The sequence below is a fragment of the Watersipora subatra genome, chromosome 10, assembly GCF_963576615.1.
Source record: "Watersipora subatra chromosome 10, tzWatSuba1.1, whole genome shotgun sequence".
NCBI classification, from domain to species: domain Eukaryota; kingdom Metazoa; phylum Bryozoa; class Gymnolaemata; order Cheilostomatida; family Watersiporidae; genus Watersipora; species Watersipora subatra.
This window is the reverse complement of record NC_088717.1, coordinates 23,799,394-23,823,503: the sequence shown is the minus strand read 5'-3', so window position 1 is coordinate 23,823,503 and position 24,110 is coordinate 23,799,394. Positions and strand designations below refer to the sequence as shown.

Below are 24,110 nucleotides of genomic sequence, written 5' to 3'. Positions count from 1 at the left end.
ATTACGCATGTAGTAGCAAGCTAGCAATAATTACTCAGGATGGTCTAATACATATATGGACATCACTAGGAACTTGTTAACCAAATCAGAGCCAATTTTACCTAGCAACTCGCTGCTAACATTCAATTTTAGCATTTTCTTTTCATAAATTTAGTAAGTTACAAGCGGGCGATCACAATGGTACTTGAAAAACACTACAAATCACTGCAAGCTAGACACACTTTTAAAATGGACATTATTCCAAAATATATGAGCATGTACTTGGTTTCATCAAATGAAGGTGTGAAGGTAGCTGGAAATGCTTTTTAGGAGACTTTTTCATATTTAACATAAGACTAACCGATTGAACACTTGAATATTCTGCATCTCTTTCATTGGCTACGATGGGCACTGGAGACACGGAAACTGGCTTGGACAGCAGATGTGGCTTACTGCTTGAGGCTGTAGCTAGAGGAGGTGCACCGGTCACCTCTGCAACTTCAATGTCATTCTCATTGTGTTCTGCGAGAGTGATAATACTTACATAAGATTGTATGCTCTCTTCCACCTTTTATACTACACCAAAGACCAAAACAATAAAAACACCATATATATATCTATTACAACACATACATACATAACAACGCAAAGACAAGCTATTAGCAAGTAAATTTGTTGATTAAAAATTGAAAGATGATTAAGAGACGAGGAAATCAAGCTGTTGACTTGAAAGTAGAATTACTAGCCAATCACGACAAATACTGTACTATCATTGTGAGTATAATTGTATAACATGGCATCCCTTGCAAACCTACAAGCTGCTTGCATCATTTTTGAAGCCATGCCACACCATACTAGAAGAGCTACCCTTAAAACACATTTTTCATATAACTTATTGTAATGCAAAAGCATAATTTGGAGATAAATGTATGGTCTAGGGAAGAGGAAGTCAACAGTTACACCGTTATGTGCTTGATGAAGTTTACATAATTTCTAACGATCTTAGCAGGTCTGAATATGTTAGTTTCTGGACAAAAGCCACACTTGCCTCATCCTAGCTCACTATTATAAAAGCTAAACAGAGTTCCACGAGTCTGGGCTATGGTTTCAGTAAGATGTTTGCTAGAGTCTAGGCTATGGTTTCAGTAAGATGTTTGCTAGGGTCTAGGCTATGGTTTCAGTAAGATGTTTGCTAGAGTCTAGGCTATGGTTTCATTAAGATGTTTGCTAGAGTCTAGGCTATGGTTTCAGTTAGATGTTTACTAGAGTCTAGGCTATGGTTTCAGTAAGATGTTTGCTAGAGTCTAGGCTATGGTTTCAGTAAGATGTTTGCTAGAGTCTAGGCTATGGTTTCAATAAGATGTTTACTAGAGTCTAGGCTATGGTTTCAGTAAGATGTTTACTAGAGTCTAGGCTATGGTTTCAGTAAGATGTTTACTAGAGTCTAGGCTATGGTTTCAGTAAAGGTAGGGCCACACGTATCGTGTAATTTCAACTAATCTGGGAAATTCCATTCGTACGAAGTTTCTCACCTGCCACACGGAGTTTCCCCACCACGGATCGTACGAAACTAACTTTCAACTAGCCAATCAGAACGCGGTGATAAATTGAAGCCGATTCCGTTTCAATCATTTGCTTCAGTACAAACAGAAAAACCAAAGAAAACGACCTTCAACATTCAACTAACCTTTTCAACCGACCAATCAAACAACGATTCGTAGGAATTTCTGACGTTTCGTCCAATTCAGGATTCGTTCATCGTGCGCAACCAACGATGGACGAATTCGTCCAAATGTCAATTCGTACGAATCAATTCGTCCAAATTTCGCCGATTTCGTGAGAATTTTGTCTCATGTGGCCCTACCTTAAGATGTTTGCTAGAGTCTAGGCTATGGTTTCAGTAAGATGTTTGCTAGAGTCTAGGCTATGGTTTCAGTAAGATGTTTGCTAGAGTCTATGCTATGGTTTCAGTAAGATGTTTGCTAGAGTCTAGGCTATGGTTTCAGTAAGATGTTTGCTAGAGTCTATGCTATGGTTTCAGTAAGATGTTTGCTAGAGTCTATGCTATGGTTTCAGTAAGATGTTTGCTAGAGTCTAGGCTATGGTTTCAGTCAGATGTTTGCTAGAGTCTAGGCTATGGTTTCAGTAAGATGTTTGCTAGAGTCTAGGCTATGGTTTCAGTAAAATGTTTGCTAGAGTCTAGGCTATGGTTTCAGTAAGATGTTTGCTAGAGTCTAGGCTATGGTTTCAGTAAGATGTTTGCTAGAGTCTAGGCTATGGTTTCAGTAAGATGTTTGCTAGAGTCTAGGCTATGGTTTCAGTAAGATGTTTGCTAGAGTCTAGGCTATGGTTTCAGTCAGATGTTTGCTAGGTAAGTTTTGGAGAGCACTTCCACTTGACTGACGTTTGAGACTTAATATTCAAAGACTGAGTCACAAAGCATTCTGTCCCTTTCAGCTGATTCACACGCATACAAATCCTATGATGCTTACACAAATGCATATATGATAATCACTAATGGCATTTGGCAATTATAGTTCAATTGTTTAGCAACAGACAAACTCCAGTAGCCATAGATGATAAGTTAAACCATAACTGTCACGAACAACTTTCATCGTATTTACTAGGTAAATCAGACACGCTGATTCCGATTTTGTACTCAAAATAAAGATTAGTCTACTAACTTTCAGAGTAATGAAGGCTTTTTTACAGCGTTTCAATATCGGTCTCGAAAACAACACGATCATCATAACAAGCTCCGCCCATAAATACGTGACGTAACCTAGCTTTTTAGGAACAGAAGTTACGTAGGGATGTTTATACCGATTTAGAATAATAGAGATGGGTGTTTTAAAATCCATTAATATCTAAATTCAGCCTTAAAAATAATATCAGTCTTTTCTGAAAGGTAGATAAGCTATTTAGCATTGCATATTTAAAAAAGCGCGATAACAACGCTAGCTTGTGATAAAACCGCGCTTTTTGAGCTCATTTTTCTCGGCGTCCAGCCCATTTAAACGTCATGTAACAAGCTACGAACAATTTTAAATAGTTTATATACCTTTCATAAAAAACTGAAATTATTTTACAGGCTGGATTTAGATAATAATGGGTTTTAAGACACCCATCTCTATTATTCTAAATCGGACTAAACATTCCTAACTTCCGTTCCTGAAAAAGCTAGGTTTCGTCACATATTTATGGGCGGAGCTTGTAATGCCGATTGTGTTGTTCTCGAAACGGATATTGAAACGCTTTAAAAAAGCCTAAATGACTTTGAAGGTTAGTGGACTAATCTTTATTTTGAGTACAAAATCGGAATCAGCGTGTCTGATTTACCTAGTAAATACGATAAAAGTTGTTCGTGACAGTTATGGTTTAACACTCGTTTGAAATTGCTCTCGTAACATCAAGAGATAGAAACTGATCTGAAAAATCTGATATAAAGTCAGCAAACAGCGATAATATTATTAAGACCGTAAATTTAGTGCACAAACTCTGATGAGCTAAAGGCCGATTCACACTACATGTATATCGCTGTATGTCAGGGTTAATCACGCAATACTTCGGTGATCGTCTGTAATAAATTTGTTCACACTACCCCAAACCCATGCGCGTTGATATCAGCGAATAATCCGCGACATAGTGTTCTCGTGGTATAATGCAGTCACAGAAACAACAAAAGTCTAGTCCCGCAGCAACTGCAATGAAAGAAAATGTAGATCGAGCAATCCTCGATGAAGCGGCGCACATTGCACAGGCTGCCATAGTAGCTTGGCGAACTGTCGAGAAAGTTTGACAGCTGCAATTTTTTCTAAACGTATTCGCGTTGCCTTGACGATACTGCCGATTTAGTCACGAATAATCGCTGAGAGGACAACTCCGACATACGGGCTTCAGTGTGAACCTGCCTTCAGAGAGTAGCAGTTTAGTAACTATTCATGAACTTCTCTCAATTGTTATAAAACATTTATAATCAGGGATCCTTTCGTATCTGTCCATCTGTCTGAAGCCCCGAGTGGAATTTCGAAAAAAGGGTTGCATCGCACAGGATTCGAACTTGGAACTTTGAGCTCGGTAGACCGGCACACTCACACCTGTGCCAATCAACTGCCTCCGCAATTTCCAAATATTTGTGCGCATACTAAATTTCTGTGATTTATCTGCATGCCTAACAATCTTTCACAGTACATAAAACTGCCCGGGTACTAGTATCAATGAAAGTTCATGTTAAATTTTACCAAACACTATGTCTATATGACTGAGACAAACACCTACCAACTCTTCGTCTCAACAATGCTGTGCGTTCGAAGTCAGTGAGATTAATTTCATTGGTTACTCCAGTAGTGTCATGAATATAAATTGGGAAAAGAACCTACGAGTATGTTTTAAAAATGCTCCTATTGAATACAAAATAGTGACGCGTGTCCGCAGGCTAACAAAATAGTGACGCATGCCCACAGGCTAACTAAATAGTGACGCATGCCCACAGGCTAACAAAATAGTGACGCATGTCCTCGGGCTAACAAAATAGTGATGCATGCCCGCAGGCTAACAAAATAGTGACGCATGCCCAAAGGATAACAAAATAATGACGCATGCCCTCAGGCTAACAAAATAATATTACACGATTACTGATCGACAGATATTCCAAAATAATTTTTACCAAAGGGCTTAATGATCGATCTAACCACTGAGCAATAAAGGCGATTTTTTAAATTAAAGGTCAAATCTTTTCAATTTCATGACATGCCTATATAAGAAGTGTTCATAAGCTAACGACAAATGCTATTCAAACAGTTTATAAGCAGAAATGTCCAATCTAAACGACTGAGTGAAAATCATGTTTGGATCAAGCTTTAGATGTGTGAGGATTCACAAGAGTTAAAACATCTGACGTGCCCACTCGTGCTGACGTGCCCACCCGTGCTGATACACCCACCTGTGCTGACAAGTATACGATTTGGAAGAGCTTTAGATGTGGAAAGCCTATTCTCTGGGCTTCGAATGAGTTTAGGAGGAGGAATTGAAGGAGAGGCATGGCTAGAGGTCGGCTGGCTTTCCTTGAGGTCTGCAGCAAAAACTTCCAATTACAAATCTACGCTATTATTAAAGAATGCAGAAGCGCTGAGTAGGTGTCGAAGGGCGCACACCTTGCATTAAGTAGAGTGCAATAGCAACAATGAATTCCTTCTAAAGCAAAACCCTGAACCTATTCCTCAGATGAACATTAGCAAGTGGACAAGAAAATAAATATGATGCAATACAACCCACCAGCAGACAAAGGGAAGGAACATAAAATATTTTTATCAGCGACTGATGTGGAAAGGAATGGAAGAGGTGCAACGACTGTCCTAATAACCCCGTTCTCTTGTTGGAATGCTGGGGGTGCAATAGATCCACCATTTGCTGGTTTGGTAGAAGTGTAACTGACTGTTGGTGCATCCGCTGAAGAGCTGCTACAAGTGGTTGAGTGAGCTCTGTTAACGACTGGTTTCATTCTGATAGACTCGCTTGCTGCCGGAGTGCCCACAGCCTGGGTTACAATGACCAGGTTCGCATGAGGAGATGTGATTGTAGAGGATTTGACTGTTTTGGAGTTAACTGTAGAGGCCTTGACTGTACTGGGGTTAATTGTAGAGGCCTTGAATGTACTGGAGTTAACTGTAGAGGCCTTGACTGTACTGGGGTTAACTGTAGAGGCCTTGAATGTATTGGAGTTAACTGTAGAGGCCTTGACTGTACTATAGTTAACCCCGGAGTGTTTGGAAGAAGCCAATTTGACTATAGTAGGCGGGACTGTCGCAGTCTTGGCTTTAGCTGGATTGTCATTACCTAAAGATGGAAGCTATGTTAAAATGACCATAGGCCAAAATAAATAACTAGAACAACCGTTGCCAAGAATCTGCGTGTAAATCAAATAACCCACGGTATACGAATGGAGAAACATTTGGTACAACAAAAAGAGGTAAGCGTATACGAACCCGATGAAGAATTGGAGCGAGATGAACGAGCCTTATAAATGTTAGCATTGTTGCCAATGTCTGATTTAGTGACCTTCGTAATGGGCATCTTGGATCCAATTTCTACGAGACCGTCCCGTACTCCTTTTATAAGAGTTGCCTGTTTTGCCTGAAGATCAGTTACTTTTTTCTAAAGAAAAATATCAGAACCACTAGTACACTCCTATATAACCAATAGTACAATCGACACTCCTATAACGCGAATTATCCATTTTGGGAAGATTTGCGTAACAGGGATTTTACATTATACAAACAGTTAACATGTAAATAGCCTAATTCGATCAAAGATTTTCCTAAACTCCCCTCTTTGGCCTTCAAAAAGAAAAAAGACTAGACTTGCCTTTTAATTTAGCGACTGTATCATAACTGTAGTATTATTGGATTGTATCAACAACTTCTCCTTTTTTATCAGTTTCACTCAGTTTATCGTCCACGATTGCGGTTATTTTACAATAAGTTAAGGAGAATGTACACTTTCAATGTCAATTCAATTTTCATTTTTTATAGAATGCAAAGTTTATTCTGCGAAAGAAAAATCAAAAATATTATGTCTAAGATAAAGTTGAAAAAATAAAACTTCACTAAACGTAAAAGAGCTGTGTCTGTCGAACCCTCTACTCATCCGTTGCCAGGGCTTGAGGTTAGGATAAAATATAGCTTTCAACGAGATAACAACTCATGACAATCAGTTTGGTATACTGACACTCCAACACCTGTACGAATCGAATGCCCCTAAGTATAGTTACGCTGCAACATACGGGCTTAATGCATTGTGGACTGAGCTCATATGTCAATTTACTAATGTATGAAAGCACTATTTTTTATATAAAATAACTAAATACAAATTAATTCGTTACCGTACTATGAAAAACCACATAAAACAGGAAATTACGGTGGAAAAATGGGTTTTTAAATGTTATAATTCAGTACCTTCGCTAACAAAGTAACAAACACCCATCTAGTTGTTAAAACCTGTAATAAAATGTAACATCACTATGTACATGACTGGAAGTTTTTTCCTTCGAAACAAACGTAGTAGCTAATGGCGGTCTGAGAGAAACTGGGCAGCAACGCGCTGAGTACACTAAAATTTTGTCACAGAAACTTTGAATTTAACTGAAATGAATTTAGCTTACTAAACACACACTTAAAGCTAAGTTTCAATCTTTTACTAAACTTTACATTAATTCTTTCACCCTAATTTTTATTATTTGGTTCCGGTTTAGTGTTTTTTGCTCGCGTTCACTATAACTTTCAATCAACCTTTCAAAAGAATTTCCCAACTGATTCAAGGGGAAAGACTAAGCGATGCTGCTCTCGAAAACAGCCTTTCGCATACGTGGCCAGTCATATAGTAGCGATCGAGAACTGGCTCGTATGCTCGTATTTCATGGAAGAAACTTCCCACGAAATTCTGCTTGTATCTCGATTTTCTTATATGTTGAGGTACGGCTGTTTTTTGAATAATCACACGAATGCTTATTTTCCACGATTTATCGACACACCTGATAATCTCTCACAGCATACTAACCTGCCAGTGTACTAATATATATAATAGAGATACCCCTAAACTGCCAGTGTACTCATATATATAACAGAAATATCCCTAAACTGCCAGTGTACTCATATATATAACAGAGATATCCCTAAACTGCCGGTGTACTCATATATATAATAGAGATATCCCTAAACATCGTTTCTCTCCCCAGTGTGGCAAGAAAGAAAGCGATATTTTTGAGCCTAACTACAATATTCTCGTTATTCAAATCGAAATTGACAACTTGCACGTACTTGACACTTCAAGTTGTATGAAAATTTTTACGTAGAATTTATGTTATCAAAGGTATAGACTAGAGAGTCTACTGCACACTTATTTTAAAAATCCAGACCGTCATGAACAACTCCTCTAATAACCCAATCCAGAAACATTTCTTACTAACTGGAGCTGTTACAATCTAATATAAATATATAAGGAAATATGAAAAGGATCCCAAACAACAGATAAAGAGAAAACCCTGCAACGAACAAAGACTGAAACCACAAACTTCTTTCTTCTCTCAAAAATGTTGTTGAAGGGGTTGAACTATCTGCTTTCTAAGCGCGACCAGTACCATTGCTACCAAGTCTGAATAATTCAAACAGCAAAACACTATACTAGCAAAAAGACTGCCTCCTGATACCTCTTCACGGATGAGACATTCTCATATAGAAAAATACAACAGGCAGGTGCGAGGGGAATGGAGGAGACATATACCTGCAGTACAACACACAGCTTCTCTGTAGCGGCTACATCCTCAGGAGTGGTGTACAAGTGCTTGCTGACCACTTTCAGTCTGTGCGTATGCATTGAATAGGCTTGCATGCTGTTTCTCAGTTCTGTTTGTACACTTAAATAGAAATAAAATTATACAAACTGGCTACAGTAAAGAAAAATCCAAAATTTAAAACAATGTTAATGAACTTATAAAATTTTATTCCAAGTGAACAAAGCTCACAACTAACATCCAACCTGTACAACAACAAAATTAAGCCTATTTTTTGTAATAGACAGCCCTAGCCCACTGATCAGAGTATAGGCCTAAAGCTTTAACTGCTTGTAAAGGTTTTAATCTAACTACAGTGACTCAGATTCAAGCGCGTTTAAACCATTTGTTCGGATAACCATCAAATATGGCCTGATGTACAAAAAAAAAAATATTTCGGTTAATTATACTACAGTAGCAATTTCAAGTATATTTTATCTCTATACACTATTATACTACTGCAACACTGTCCAGTATATTGTATATCTATACACTATTATACTACAGTAACACTGTCCAGTATATTGTATATCTATACACTATTATACTATAGTAGCAATGTCCAGTATATTGTATATCTATACACTATTAGACTACAGTAACACTGTCCAGTATATTGTATATCTATGCACTATTATACTACAGTAACAATGTCCAGTATATTGTATATCTATACACTATTATACTACAATAGCAATGTCCAGTATATTGTATATCTATACCCTATTATACAACTGTAACAATGTCCAGTGTATTGTACATCTATACACTATACATTGAAAATGAGCAAATAAAACAACTATCTAATATCTGTGTTATTGCAAACCAATTGAAACCACATATTATGCAAAAATCAAACTACCAATATAGGAATAGAGGGGTTATATAGGGTTACATACGGGTATATATATACAGTCCAACATGGATAACTCGCCCACGGATAGCTCGAACACATGGTTAACTCGAACGGTTTCTTCGGTCCATTCCCACGTAATGATAAATTGCTTTAGATAACTCGATCTCAACTCTGTTAACTCAAACAGTTTTTTGCCCAACGGCTACCGAGACGGATGTTATCGCTTTAGAAAATCACTTAATTCCAAGTCATAGAGGTAAACCTCGACTTTTCGTAATTCATAGGCGTCGTTATTACCACCATAGGCAAAATATTTTTGTCAACGACTTTTCTAAAGGTTTGGTGTAATTTGATTTTTAACAAACATCCGCTTAGCGATGGTCCTTCGGAAGCAAGGAAAAGTGAGGTAACCTTCGCATAAACTTCAAGAAAAATCGGCAAAATTGATCTTGGTTAAAACGCACAAAAGAAAAATATGTCTTTTCTTCTGAGCATTTCAACAACGATCAAGTTTTGCCAATGTCAATCTAAAAAACGTCCTGGCAATAACATCACCTCAAACAACAAACCAATCTCAAGTGATAGAAAAATCTCTATACTATTTCAGAAAAGTTTGAAACTTTAAATTAGAAGCATTTAATTTATATTATAGTTTGTATATGTACATGTATCTACTAATAAATAAATAAATACATGGACTTGTGACAGAGCTCTGATAACTTGAACGCTCTGATAACTTGAACACTTTCGCTCGGTCCCGTGAAGTTCGAGTTATCCATGTTTGACTGTATGGGGTTATGATGTTCCTGTTATACGATTTTTTTGCTTTACAGCGTGGAACACAATGCTTTTTCATCCCCGTCATACGGTATCATCAAAAATTCTTTTCGAAATTCAAATTTGGCTGTCGCGGTGTAAGGAATAACTTGGAATAACGAAAATGTTGATATGCTATTCGCCAAAATCCCTCCCACAACGCCTGAAAGAGATATGATGCTCTCTCTCTCAGTTCAATGTTATAAGTTATAGCGAAAATGAAAGCAGAAACAGACAAGTGATAAAATGTACGATGATGACAAAATTAAAGTTTAGTAAAATACATAAAACTCAACTTTAAATGTGTTAAAGCTAAAGTAATTCAACTTAAATTCGTATAATAAAGCGTATAATAAAGCGTATAATAAAGCGTATAATAATTACACACGAAGTTAAACTATACTTGTATATAAAAACCAAAAATTACATTCATAAAGCTGTGCTAAGCTTCAACTTTTTCACTACTGTGCTAAATTTGCTATTCTGACCAAATTAACTCAAACAGATTTTCGAAAATTTGATACACCGGTAGTAGTTATGCAATACCTCGAGTATCAATGTAGATACTGTTTTCTGTAAAATGCATCTTATTCAGAACAAAATTCTCTACAAGATCAATAAAAAATTGTTTAGTGAATCCAACTCTCGCAAAACTTCTGACGCTTCCTTTGCATTAAATGAATGTGGTGAATTTCTTCTTTTGCCATGATGATAGCGATCTGACTTTCCCGTTTTGAATGAGTAAAAATGGAATTGCTTAGCAAAAAAACTTTCGATTGGCAACAAGGTTGTTTCGTTGGAGACCAAATTTAATTGGTCTAGCTAACGCGTAGGCTTCGTAGTGAAAAAAAATTGAAACCCTATCGATTAGCCGATTCACCGACTAACGGTCTGTACTTGCTATAGACAAATTGAGGAGTTAATTTCAGGATATATAATATTTCTACTGTCTTTACAGTCGGCTATGCTAATTCAACAAGAACTAAAGAAAATGCAATTAAACTTACGTATTTAGTTCGCTTCTCATATCTAATACGCATGTTGGAATTGAAGTCCTGCCGAATGACTGGCTTGGTGAGGCAGGTTTGGTTTCTTTATCAGCTGGCACTGACAAATTCTGGCCCGGAAATACATGTGTAGCAGATGGTTTACTGGATGCCATTGTTTCTTTGATTGTGTATAAGCCATTTACATATGTCCTGAAATATTGCAGCCACACAGTTTTTTACCATCTATTTGCCAAGTTGTTAAAAACAGTGAACAACTTGTGAGCACACAGATGCACAAATCATGATAGAAGAAAAAGCATGGCTGCCAATAAAAGCATTATCTTTACATGCATACAATGGTATTGTGAACTTTGCAGCTTTAAAAATATCACTCTACAATGTACTATTAGGTTAATAAAGATAAAAAATTACTGTTTCAGTACATACATATATTACATAAATTAATTGAATATAACAATCAAAGTGAAAACATTTTTAGGCCTATTAACATTAGATCAATATGTAAGTAAACTCCCGTGGAGTAGTCTCCTAAGTACATTAGATACCAGCTTTTGTGCCACAAAATATTTGATATTAAACGAGGAAGTGTTACTACTGAATATGGATTTGCTGTATCCATCCCATTATTGATAATGTAGAAATGTTTTATATCTTGTTGCACAGGAAGCTCATGAGGCTTATCTAATGCACAGTTAAAGGCCTCTAAACATCAAGATACCTCAACTTGAGCTCAAAACCCACTGACGACTGAATTGAAGGAAAAGCAAAAAGCAAGATTCTATCTATGGGGATACCATGAGTGCCATGAACAAATTGCGATTTATTTTCCTAAAAAATCATGAATTAAATCAACAATTTAAATCATCTGACTTTTTTATGCCAACCCTGGGTGTAACAATTTTTTTAGATCATCTTAATTTCTATGTACAGTAGACATTCCTATAACGTATACCTCCTATAACATAAATTCCACATAACATAAGAAATTTATGTAAAGTCTTTGCTTCGTACAATGTAAAGAATTTCATAAAACAAAGTGTCAAGGCGGTCTGAATTCTCAAATTTGATTAATATGAGAATCTTGTAGTTCACCCTAAAAATATAGATATTTCTTGCAGAGGAAGGACGACATACATATAGGGCATAAACGACGTTCTCTATTATATATACTACATGTAGTACCTTGGCAATCTAGTTCACCGTTAAAGATCGTCAGGTGCGTCAACAAAAAACAGAAAATAAGGAGCAGCGCAATAATTCTGAAATACTTCAAGGCGATCTTTTGGTGCAGGCGTTGCAGTGTTGATATATCAAGGCTACTGTCACAAATTTTAATCTCATCGAAAGGAATTTTTATTCTAACCTCACACCTTGGCGACAGATTAAACAGACGGTCAAACAGACACCCTTTTAAGTATGTATAGTAAAGCTCTATTTTTGTTTTACTTGAAGTTAGACAAAATGTTTTATAGTAATATTTTTCCTTTGCAGAATAGAAAACGTCTATAAAAAATGAAACGAAGTGTTTGCACTCCCCTTAACTTGTTGTAAAATTACCATAATCATGAACCATAAACCAGGTGTAATTGACAAAAAAATTAAAAACCTTGTCGATACAAACCATTAATATTATTGTTACTGTACAGTAGATAAATTAAAAAAAGCCAAGCCTAGTTTTTTTCCATTTTAATGGCCCAAAGGAGCGGGTTTGGGAAAATTTAAGAACGGATTAGGCAACCTGCATGTATTTTACTGTTCATATAACATAAAATCCCCAAACAGGATTTCCTGAAATTCCATCAGCTTCAGGAACTGATTATTTATGTTGTAGGTGCGTCTACTGTACCTAAAATGTTCATAACTTGTCATTTTTTTCATTCTGTGAATTCAGCAAATGACTGATTTAACGTTTTTGTATCACTCCTATACAAAGACTCGAAAATATTGACTGGCTGTACAACTGCACAGACTTACAGCGTTTACCAGTCAAAAGTTGTAAATATTGAAACTGCTTGAAAACAAAATCCAATTTTTTATTATATCTAGAGCATTTATACCATTTAGAGCAATATTAACTGCGTATTAGTGCCTGAATGATAGAAAGTAAACTTTTGCTATTCTCACAGCAATTTGTAAAACAGTGCTGTAAATTACTACCATGGATGTTGTTTACGAGCCCAAGAAGCAGACAATCGTGTAAACTTACAGTGTTTTACCTCCAACAGTCGCAGCAGATTTAGATTGCAAAACAATCGTTTGCGGCTTATCCATGACGGTTTCTAGGAACTCAGGTTACCTGTGACAAACATTTATGCCTGGTTGAGTCTAAAAATATTTTAAGGTAACAGTCAAAATCAAGAGAGGCCTATCTTTAACAGTAATATAACATGCACACCAGATCATGACTTTGCCATTTATTACATATGTATGCCAATTATTACCTCATCTGATAAAGATATAAATGCTTTATTAGAATCTTGTTAATAAATATATGTTATCCAACTAACATAGCCTACTGTGCCATATAAAAAACTATTTATAACTATTTCAATGTTGAGCAATTGAAATTTTTAAAAAAAGACGTCGCGAATATTATTACGATTTCAAAAATGTATATGAGAGTTGCACTTGTTACACACTGCATTCAGCTGCATTTTATGTGAAGAAACTTGCTGCAGCTAGAGTAATCTTTCGAATTATTATGTGCTCATGAATTTTAGAGGTGGTATAGGGGAAGAGGGGAGGGGCAGGTTGGATCGACAATCAAATTTATGCAAAATATGACAAAAGTTGAAACTCTAGGATCGTAAAACTTTTTCTATAAATAGCTTAGCGTGTGTTCTAATCTACTGAAAATACACAATGGTTAATCTTTGGCCAAACTGATAAAATACTTTTTGAAAATTTGTTGTCGTGTAACCCATCTTACCCCAGCTATGGGGTAAGTCGGGTCAGTTATTGGTGCAAGTTAGGTCAATGTAAAAAGCATTCAAAAGAACAGATTTATAACACAAAGCTTTACAACTAACACTGTTGTATATTTTGTATTTATAATAAAATATGTTTCACACTCAAAATTATTATGTGCAAGCACAGATATATGTAATATTACGCATAAGCAACATTATTAATATAAAAAACTATAGCATATCTTTTTTAAGCGTAAAAAGCACTGTATATGTTTTGTATACAGATGTCCTTCATATCTATATGTATCTTGTCACGAAAACTGACACTTCCTTTCCTAGCGTTCTGGTAGTTGTTCCAGAAGAGGGTGGGAAATTTAGTACTTTAATGATCTGGTTGGGATCTATCAGTGATACGTCTTCCGGTTCGGGTTTACCGTTTGCTCCTTGAGAGTCTTTTGATAAAAACCTGACAGCCAATCCAATCTCTCACATCCCGTTACAATTCCAGCAAAAACAAAGAACCTTTATTAGCCAGCAAACTTTACTAAAACAAACTTTCCTATTTGAATCAATTTCTCCTCTTCTTCATTATCAATCTCCACCGCTGGTAAATCACTGTCTGAACTGATCAAGCTGTCTGCCAAGGTTTCTTCATCTGAGTTTGAAGATTCCGATTTTTCATTCTCATTAGTTTTACTTGGGGATTTTTCAGTTGCTGCTTCTTTGGAATATCAATTATTATCGCAGTCCTTGCTATGTGATGCCTTTGGCAGTGACTTCAAAGACTTCAACTGCTGAGTGTGAAGACTATACTGACTGTATTAAAACTTTTCATCTAGTAGGCCCAGTGAGACTATATTTATTATCTTTTTGAGATGTCATCAAACATGAAAGATCGATAAAAAGCTTAAGAGGCAAGTTGGGTCAGTGACCTATCTTTCCCCGCCAAGGTTGATCCAACTTGCCCCAGCTGTCTTTTTTCACAAAATGTATTTTTCCTCAGCATTGGTTCTAGCAGCTACAAAGATTTATGTACTAAATTAAAGATGATATTTTAGCCATTCTGAATTGCATAAACATACTGCTATTTTGCTGCTACCAAAATCGTAAAGTGCAATATGGCAGGTAAAGTTTACTTTTGATGTGAAATAGTACTAAATGTCGAATATAACTCTCACCAGCTGAATGTTTCTTACTAAGTAATGGTAGAAAATGGTCTTGACCTAAGATGTTTTCAGTGACCTAAAATACATAACAGGCAACTACGCATATGCGGCCTGGCCCAACTTGCCCCATGGCCGAACTTGCCCCATAGCCCAACTTGCCCCATGGACCAACTTGCCCAAGACCCAACTGGCCCCATGACCCGACTTGCCCCATGGCCCAAATTTCCCCATGGCCCTACTTGCCCAAGACCCAACTGGCCCCATGGCCTGACTTGCCCCATGGCCCAACTTTCCCAATATATTAGTTCGCAGTAAACAAACCTATTGCTGGGTTTCTATGTAAAGCTCAAGATTTTGGCAAATTTGTCATTATTTTATACTTGCTTATGTTTAGTTGACTGAGGTTCAAAGCATTTAAAGGTTGACTTGCAATAAAATTCACATTACAGTTATTTGATATCAAAAGATTCACCATGTCTTACTCTGTTGTGTTGTAGGTGAAAAATATGTGGGCATGCGATTACAAGCTCTTAAAAGCTAAAAAATGAACAGTTAATCGCAGCCACACGAGACCGCCGTAGGTTGGATTCTCTTTCAAAAACGGCTCAAATGTGACGTAGTTGTGGGAGATGGTTTCTGTTTACACTTTCATGCAACATTATTTGTCGAAATATTATCACAAATATACTTCACGCATTCAATAAAACCATGTCTATTGTTTTTACGCGTCTGTTTTATCGTCATTGTAATGCTGTCACTTTTAGCAGTGCTATCTTATAATTTTGCGTAAACATTCATTTAATTTTTTAACCTTACCTCGAAGGAGTACATATCATTGTCTGATAATCAAGACAAGCCTGTTGGTCACCTGTGATAATCAAAAAGTGCTGCAAAAATTATTTGTGAAGTATTGGGTCACACGATCAGATTACGACTCGACGATTAGATCAAGCAGAAACAAAACTGTAAAGTAGCGAGCATCTATATTTGATACGGGGCCTTCGGTTAAACCCGAAGTGCTTGTCATAAACTAGTGCTACGATAAGTTATATATTGAGCATTTTATTGGCCTTTCAATTTACGTGAGAACATCACGTGACAAGACAACAATCAAACTGTAATGACTACGTCAGAGAAATAAACAGATTCCAATCTACGGCGGCTTTTCGTTTTTGAGCTTTTAAGAGCTTGTAATCACATTTCCACATATTTGTCACCTACAACACAGCAGAGTAAGACATGGTGAATCTTTTGATACCAAATAACTGTAAAGTGAATTTTGTCGCAAGTCAACCTTTAAAAATTTTTATGAAATAAAGAGGTGTGAATTAAAAATCTGAAATGAACTGGATTCAAACTAATAGTTAAAATACTAAATGTTTGTTTTAGTGGCACAGTGCCACTAAAACAATTATGATTGCATAAAATTAAAGTCTGCGATTTTTGTATCACATAAAATTGTCACACAATTATGAGATTACAATCGCAAAGCTATGAGAGAACATATAACCAAGCCAATCAATATTCACTTTTAGTTGTCAAAACGAACTTGTGGCCTTGAGAGCATGATATCTATATAAATACTAATACATTACATGTTTGCAGCTACAACTTATTTGCATACCCTACTTTGATGTGACTAGAGGTAATACACCGTATATTTACCTATATATAAATATGTGCATATGGAAAGGCTAATAAACAATAGTAAGGCAAAAAGCATATTTATTTTCACGTCCAACAAGGGGTGGGAAAAATAAAACAAATATGGTACTTACATAATGAGACAAAATTAGCAAATAAAAAAGACGCTATTCATGAATAGAACCGGTTTACTTGTTTATTTTAGTGATTTCTATTCTTAGTCTGTATGACAACCACTAAGTGAAAAATACATGACCTCGTAGGCACTAGTTTGATGATAGTTGTAACTCAATGCATTAAGTGCTGAACAAACGCTATTTTAGTTGAGATAACTTGGTAGTAAGAAACTTTTTTATCTATTGTCGCCCAGTGTAATTGGTACGTTGTGTGAAAGTCGACCAAGCAAAAGCTATCATCACGCATTGAAATTTGGCAACGTTGAAACAAATGCCTATTTGTGCAGTTATGCGCTAATATTTTTACATTGTTCTCATATATACATAATGTCGATTACTACCAGGCTGATGTTCATACGAATTGACGTTCGTTTCAATACCTAAAGTGTTAACACACGTTATTTAACATCAGCAAATCAAATGGCACCGTGATAAATTCACATGCCCATATAACATAATTTTTGTCAACATAACATCCTAGTCGGTATTTAATATAAAACCTATTAGTATGATAATACGATGACTCGCAGCAGTTTCACGAAAACTACGCTCATTTAATAGAGTAACGTCCTACGCAGTCACAATACAATGTAAATTACAAACATTGAACCAGTTTCAAAACACGGAACAATTGTTTAAGCGAAATTCGCTATAATTAAAAAAATACACAAGAAATAACTAGAAACGAAACCATCTAGAGAGCTTTATATCATGTCCTGGAAAGAATACTGCTGTACGGTCATGCGCGCGCTAACGGAAATTGTTAGACTACGATCTGAAACCTTTTTTCATTGCACGGATTACAAAAGTGACCTACACATACTCTAGATCTCGGCCATATTTACGTCACCGCCTTTGTCTTTGCGGCATATGACGAAAAAAGGACATATTATTTAATCGCGCGGAATGCCATTTAGCGTAATAGCTTGCTGCCTGCACAGAATAAAATACTATTCATAATAATGATATTTTAGCGAGCTAAATTATGTGATTTAGCATAATCATACTCCTAGTCAATAATTGTCTATTGTTGGTATTACTTCCTCACGTCACATCATTTATTTGCAATTACCACATTTATAACTTGAGCCGTATCAGCATGGTGATTGTGAACAGCATTATCTCTGTGTATGCTAAAATGCTAATGATGCTGTTGTTTACTGGATTTGTCTTTTGTCGAGTGGCATTGATTCTTTTATGTTCATTAAGTGGTAAGTTTTGTTTTGCTCAATATCAATTAGTTGATTATGGATCAACATATCGTAGTCAAAAATCTTTTTTTTCGATTTAAATTGATTTTTTTGTTAGTTGTAGTTTTTGCAATCATTTTTGTTTATGCAAGTTCTCTGTGTATTGCATTGTACATCAGAATCTCAGTTAACTTAGTTTTCAATATTACTGACTTAAATGCTCTAGTTTGACAACGTCTTATATTTCTTTATATTCAACGGCCATATAAAATTATGATGTGCAATCTAAATGTAAATTAGTGTAGTAGACTTACTAGCGGCTTCACAAACATTCAATGAAAGCCAAAGACTTAAAAAATGCAGTTATCGATGCAGTTAATCATTCAAGGCATATATACTATTTGACTGGTTATTTAGTATCTAACCTGATTACTATTGTGCCCAATAAGCCTAGAGGTGGAGAATATTCTTCAAAGCCTGCACCGGTAAATAATGTCATTTATTAAACAAAGTAAGAATGAAAAATCATACCAGTTGCAGCTGTTACTTCACAATTAATCCTGCTTTTGGGGTTTACTAAATAAACTAATAGGCCCTACCTTCAGAGGTCATTCTGTAGCATTGTACTACGCATTCAGTCAGTTATTTCCATCACACTTGCTAATTTATATGCTAATTTATGACAGAGGAATATTTATTGATTTGTTACACACATCAAAACAAGATTGTCAAGAAGCACTATTTTGCAAAATTATGAAGAAATGAAAAAAAATCTTGATTTACTCCCACAAATGTCATGATTTAAATCATTTGATTTTTTTTGCTAACCCTGGTGATAGCCTCTCATTTGCAATTTTTCAAGTTCCTCATTTCTGCTTGCCTAAACTGTTCATACCTTTTAAAATTTTCTTTCTGTGAATTCGGCAAATCATTAATTTAACTTTTCGTCTCATTCCTATACAAAAGCTACAAATATTCACTAGCTGTGCAACTGCACAGGCTTAAGGCATTTAATAACTATCCAAATTTTTAAAATGTTGGAATTGCTTTAAACCGAATACCAATTTTTAATATCTCCATAGCATTTACAGGATTTAGAGCAATATAACCGTAAAACCTCCAATTGAAGGCTGCCTCTATTTGACCGCCAATACGAGAGAAGAGTTGAAAAATAGAGCGCCACCCTCTATTTAATGCCACCTCCATTTGACCGCCACTTTGACTATCTTTGATCTTTATGAACCCATAATATCAAGTGGTCAGTAAAAAATGTCCACAAAATCATATTAATAATTAATCGTTTACATTAATAACAATCATTCTCTCATTGTCCAACTCCACAGCTTTTCGCTTTTTTTCTGTAAAACTTTAAAAGCAACAACATAGAAATAATCATTAACGGTCTCAGGCTAATAGGAGTTCTTTGTTTAATGCGGTCTTGATACTCCGAAGTACATGTTCCTATATGAAAAACGGTTTAAATTCACATAGTAGATGAACTTTCAAAGCAATGCCATAGAAATAATTACCAACTGTCTCAGGCTAATAGTTGTTTCTCGTTTAACCCAGTCTTAATACTTCGGAGTATCTGTTCCTATATAAAAACCGGTTTAAATTTAATATGGTAAATGAGCTTTGAAAGCAACACCATAGAAATAGTTGCTGTCTCAGGCTAATAGTGGTTCCTTGTTTTACATGGTGTTAATACTTCGAAGAACATGCCTATAAAAATGGTTTGCAAGTTTTGGATCAAAGATTACGATTAGCGAGCGAACTTTTTCGCATTCCATTTCGCTACATGCAGCGCATAAAAGTTTTGCTCTTCCAAAAATTGTTTAGACACTAATATCGACTAGTTCAGCAATGCAGAAGAAGAGTCGAGGCCAGAAGATATTGTTGAAGGTATTAGACAACTAGAAGATGTTCGTTCTATCGAAACCAACAATCAGAACACAGCTATCCGAGCAAGCGATAGAAATATTTTTGTTTTAAAAACGTTAATTTTTGTTTCTGCATGTAATATAAATATGGTTCGTTTATGTCACTCGTTCATGAATATATATTTGTATCATTTGATAAATTATCATTATATAACTTATAAACATGCAGATTTATAGCATGTTATTTAATGGCATCCTTGCAGCTAGCTATTTTAACACCGCTTACAATGGATCGATGTTCATAACTCCACTTTTATTTCACATTAAAAGCTAGTTTTGGCTGCAAACTGTAGTAAACATATCAGTGAGTGCAATGAGCTTTTATGCAACATTGTTAAGTAAAGATATAAAATAAAATATGTTTTCAAATTCAGAATGACTTAAAAATTGAAAATGCCAATAAATTGCAAACAAAGACACAAGGTATAATATCATCGCAGGTCAATTGCAAGCCATAGATATCAACTGGTATATCAAAAGATATTTCTCGGTTTCTCGATGCATATTTATTAAGAGATCTTTGACAAGTTGGAGGTAAGTTGGCAGATTTATTGCATTCAATATCGCTCCATCGAAAAAAGAGAATAAAATATAGGCAACACACGCTTCGTTCGTTATAGGGCTAAATTTATCATCCGAAAATTATGACAAGCCGTTTGAAAAATACACCACCAGCCTCTATTTGAACGTCGCTACCAATTGACCGCTACTATAGAGGAAGGGTTGAAAAATGAGCGCCATGGCATTCAATTTGAGGCTTTACGGTAACTGCATATTAATGTCTGAATGATTAAAAGCAAAGGTTTGCAATCATAAAAGTTTGCTAGTACAGTCATACCTCGACATACGAGCTTAATGCATTCCAGGGCCGAGCTCGTATGTCAATTCTCTCATATCTCCTATCCGATTTTTCTTGTATAAAATAATCAAATACAAATTAATTCATTCCTACCCTCTGACAAAACCACCTGAAAACAGGATATTACAATGGAAAAACGTGTTTGTAATTGCCGTAATTGACCACCTAAGCTCACAAAGAAATAAATACCCATCTAGTGATTATGACCTGCAATAAAATGTAATATTATGCACAGTAATGTATGAAGTTCTTACCTTCAAGACAGATACTTATGGTTGTGCGAGAGAGACTTGATGGCAAAACATGTGGTACATTACACTTATGTGACACTATGTACCGTAACACGGACATTAAATTGGACTATATGATCTTATCTTACTGTACTCACACTTCAAAATAACTGACTTTAACTGTTCATCTTATTTAACACTAAAACTAACCTAATTGTAGTTTGGTTTTCATTTGCCTTTTTACGTTTCTTTTTCCTGTTTGACTCTTTTTGACTTGCTTCCTACTTCACATCTATTCAGTCTTAGAACTTCAAACTGGTATGAGGAGAACGACTGGGCCAAACTTCTTATAAGCAGCCTCTCGCATTTTGGCCACTTAGCGACCACATCGAAAACTGTCTCATATGCTCATATCTCAAATTTGTCTTGTATCTGAAGGTTTTGATTGAAATTTTCTGTGTTTCTCAAATTTCTTGTCTGTAGGGATCCGCAGTGTGACAAGTTAACAGCTTGGTCACACTGGAGACATAGCTGGATAAGCTGTCAGACCAGTCAGTGTGAAATTACCACCCTTTTTATAGCTGATAGAGCTTCTCACAATAATGTTAAATATACAGAACAGAATTAGCCAAATGAAGAATCAAATATCAGCTGCAATTGTATGCACACCAAGGCAACCGTAGGTAGAGGCTTGAGTTTACACATATCAGCTGGTTGAACTGGTTATTTTAAGAGATGAATAGATGGGCAGTGTATGTGGTATGTTTATCTGAAGAGCCGCGTGAATAGCATGATCCCAACCTTGACCTTTGTCACCGATGACCTTGTTATCCTTCTATTAGTTTGTAATTGTTATCTCTTGCAGTTATAATCTAAGTGCCGGTGGGGGAGTTGTACTGTCAAAAGCATTAATAGCAGCCGCTAACCATATGCATATCAGAGTTTTCCAGTTGCCGCTTTACAGTACACACATGGTACTGTACTTCTGGAATACAGTAGTTGCAATCATCTGGAGGTTGAATCGTGAGTTGGCTGAATTTTCTACTAGCTGATTCTTGTACATGTTTGTCTGTTCTCCAACCAAGACTATCACAGCATGACTTATTACTAGTCATTTCAACTAGACAGTGCATCATACTGTAGTTGATGTAAGACAAAGGATGAGTAGTGGTCCGCAAGAAATTATTATCCAAATCAAATCCACAAGTACGAATCTGGATGGCTTTTTGTATTGTACTTCAGTTTGGCTCACCAAACGTATTTGAAAGGGACCACTCAAGTCACAACCATAATTCTAATAATTGTTTTGTTAGAATATTCAATCTGTAGTTTATTGATTTGCTTCAATGAAAAAGTGTCTATGAAAGCCTGTAGCATTGCCTTCATCTTGTTTGTCTATTAAAAATAATGTAATAATAACACATAAAGCTTCTTTTGGTTGGGCAGCTGGCTTGACATCTGCCATTCCAGGTCTAATTTGATATTAATCTATTAAATTTCATATTTACTTTTTATGCTAAATGTCACTAAAAACTTGCAACTCTGTCAACTTTTTTCTGTGTTTACGGTTACGTTTTCGATTTATCAACACCAACTGGGTGCTTTATTAACATAGCAAAATCTTGGCGTTCATTCGTAATTAAAATGTTGTCAATTGTCATACAAGGAAATTCAGAGGCAGGACCATGAAATTATGGCTATTAGTAGTAATATCATATCTATCTTTCAAGAACCAATCATCAATCTAGCCAAGAAGAAAAATCTTATTCTTATATGACTCCGACACCATTGCAGGTGGTGTTTAATGCCATATTAAAAACATTGAGTCATCAATAATATAAAAATTCATGACCCATACACTGGATGCCTTCTTAACAAGCTGAACTATCAGGTTGTCTATTAGTAGCAATGGCGTGTTGCTAATTAAAATCGCATGATGAAGCTGCCTTCTTTTACGTTATTGCGAATAAAGATGAGAGCTCGTTATATCTTACCGTGGTGTCATCATACTTACATGTTGGTAAACAGTTGTCTAAACCATAATTATTACTGACCAGCTCAGAAATTCTCTAGTCACTCATAATGATAAATGCGAATGATCGGTACTCGAGCTGAAGGTATGCACCATCCTCTACCCTTTGCATCAAAGCTTATTAATCTTCATAAAGGAAACTTTTTTCCTTTGAGACAGATCTCTCATTACGTATTGTTACCTGAGAAAAGTTGGTATCCTTTTATGACTTATGGCCAGTTCAACATACAGCATTTAAACAAGCATTCTTCTACAGTCACTACTGGAAAGGTCAAGGTTAAACCAGCAACAAAAATCTTTCTATATCAGAATGTTGCCCTGACCATTATATAGCATTGATGAGATTTTAACCAGTGCAAACATAACTGAATCAGTCATATGCCAGAGTAAATATTTTTATAATGAGATTCAGTATTTCATTTAATTCTATCCACAAATACCTAAAACTTTTTAGGGACATCAAAAAGAATTTTTGAAACCATGAGTTCTGACACTGAGAATCCTGCACAAGTACTTTCAATAGTGGAAAAACCCATATGTCATGGTTATTATTCCAAAGACCTTTGTTACCGTTCACAAAAGATTTGCTCCTGTAGATGTTGTCCTAAATAGGAGAATTCATTTATTATCTGTGACTTCGAAAAGTGCTGCTTTTGTGGAATTAAACTGATTTATTCAACGTTAAAGAGCATTCTCTGAGCTTTCTCCTTCAGACTAGCCATGCAATTCGACTGATAATCCTCTCTGTCAAGGGATTCAATGACCTTGTTGACTCCATTGATGTTGGAGACAGAAAACATTGTTTGGATGTTTCACACAACCCGTTGTGGATTGACTATATGTGTTCAGGTGTTTAATTTCTTTCCTGGTTGTACAGTTAACTCTGAACTCCTGCCCCTGAGGTACACTATAAGCTATGGTGATCATGGTTACTCCAGCGCTGAGAGTTTTTCCAAGTCACCGGTATTTACATGACT

At 35.9% G+C, this 24,110-nt stretch overlaps 1 protein-coding gene across 1 annotated transcript in view; it reads right to left on the bottom strand.

Annotated features, from left to right (window-relative positions):
• The window catches only part of LOC137406393 (PHD finger protein 21A-like), a 30,600-nt gene extending 17,322 nt beyond the window's left edge, over positions 1–13,278 (bottom strand). The window contains exons 1-7 of the mRNA XM_068092968.1: positions 13,194–13,278; positions 10,985–11,176; positions 8,257–8,389; positions 5,964–6,132; positions 5,254–5,814; positions 4,922–5,050; positions 341–501 (exon numbers count right to left, since the gene is read on the bottom strand). Of these exons, the coding sequence (XP_067949069.1) occupies positions 341–501; positions 4,922–5,050; positions 5,254–5,814; positions 5,964–6,132; positions 8,257–8,389; positions 10,985–11,176; positions 13,194–13,258 (1,410 nt within the window). The 5' untranslated portion in view covers positions 13,259–13,278. The remainder of the gene's footprint in view (positions 1–340; positions 502–4,921; positions 5,051–5,253; positions 5,815–5,963; positions 6,133–8,256; positions 8,390–10,984; positions 11,177–13,193) is intronic.
• Positions 13,279–24,110: the final 10,832 nt, after the last annotated feature.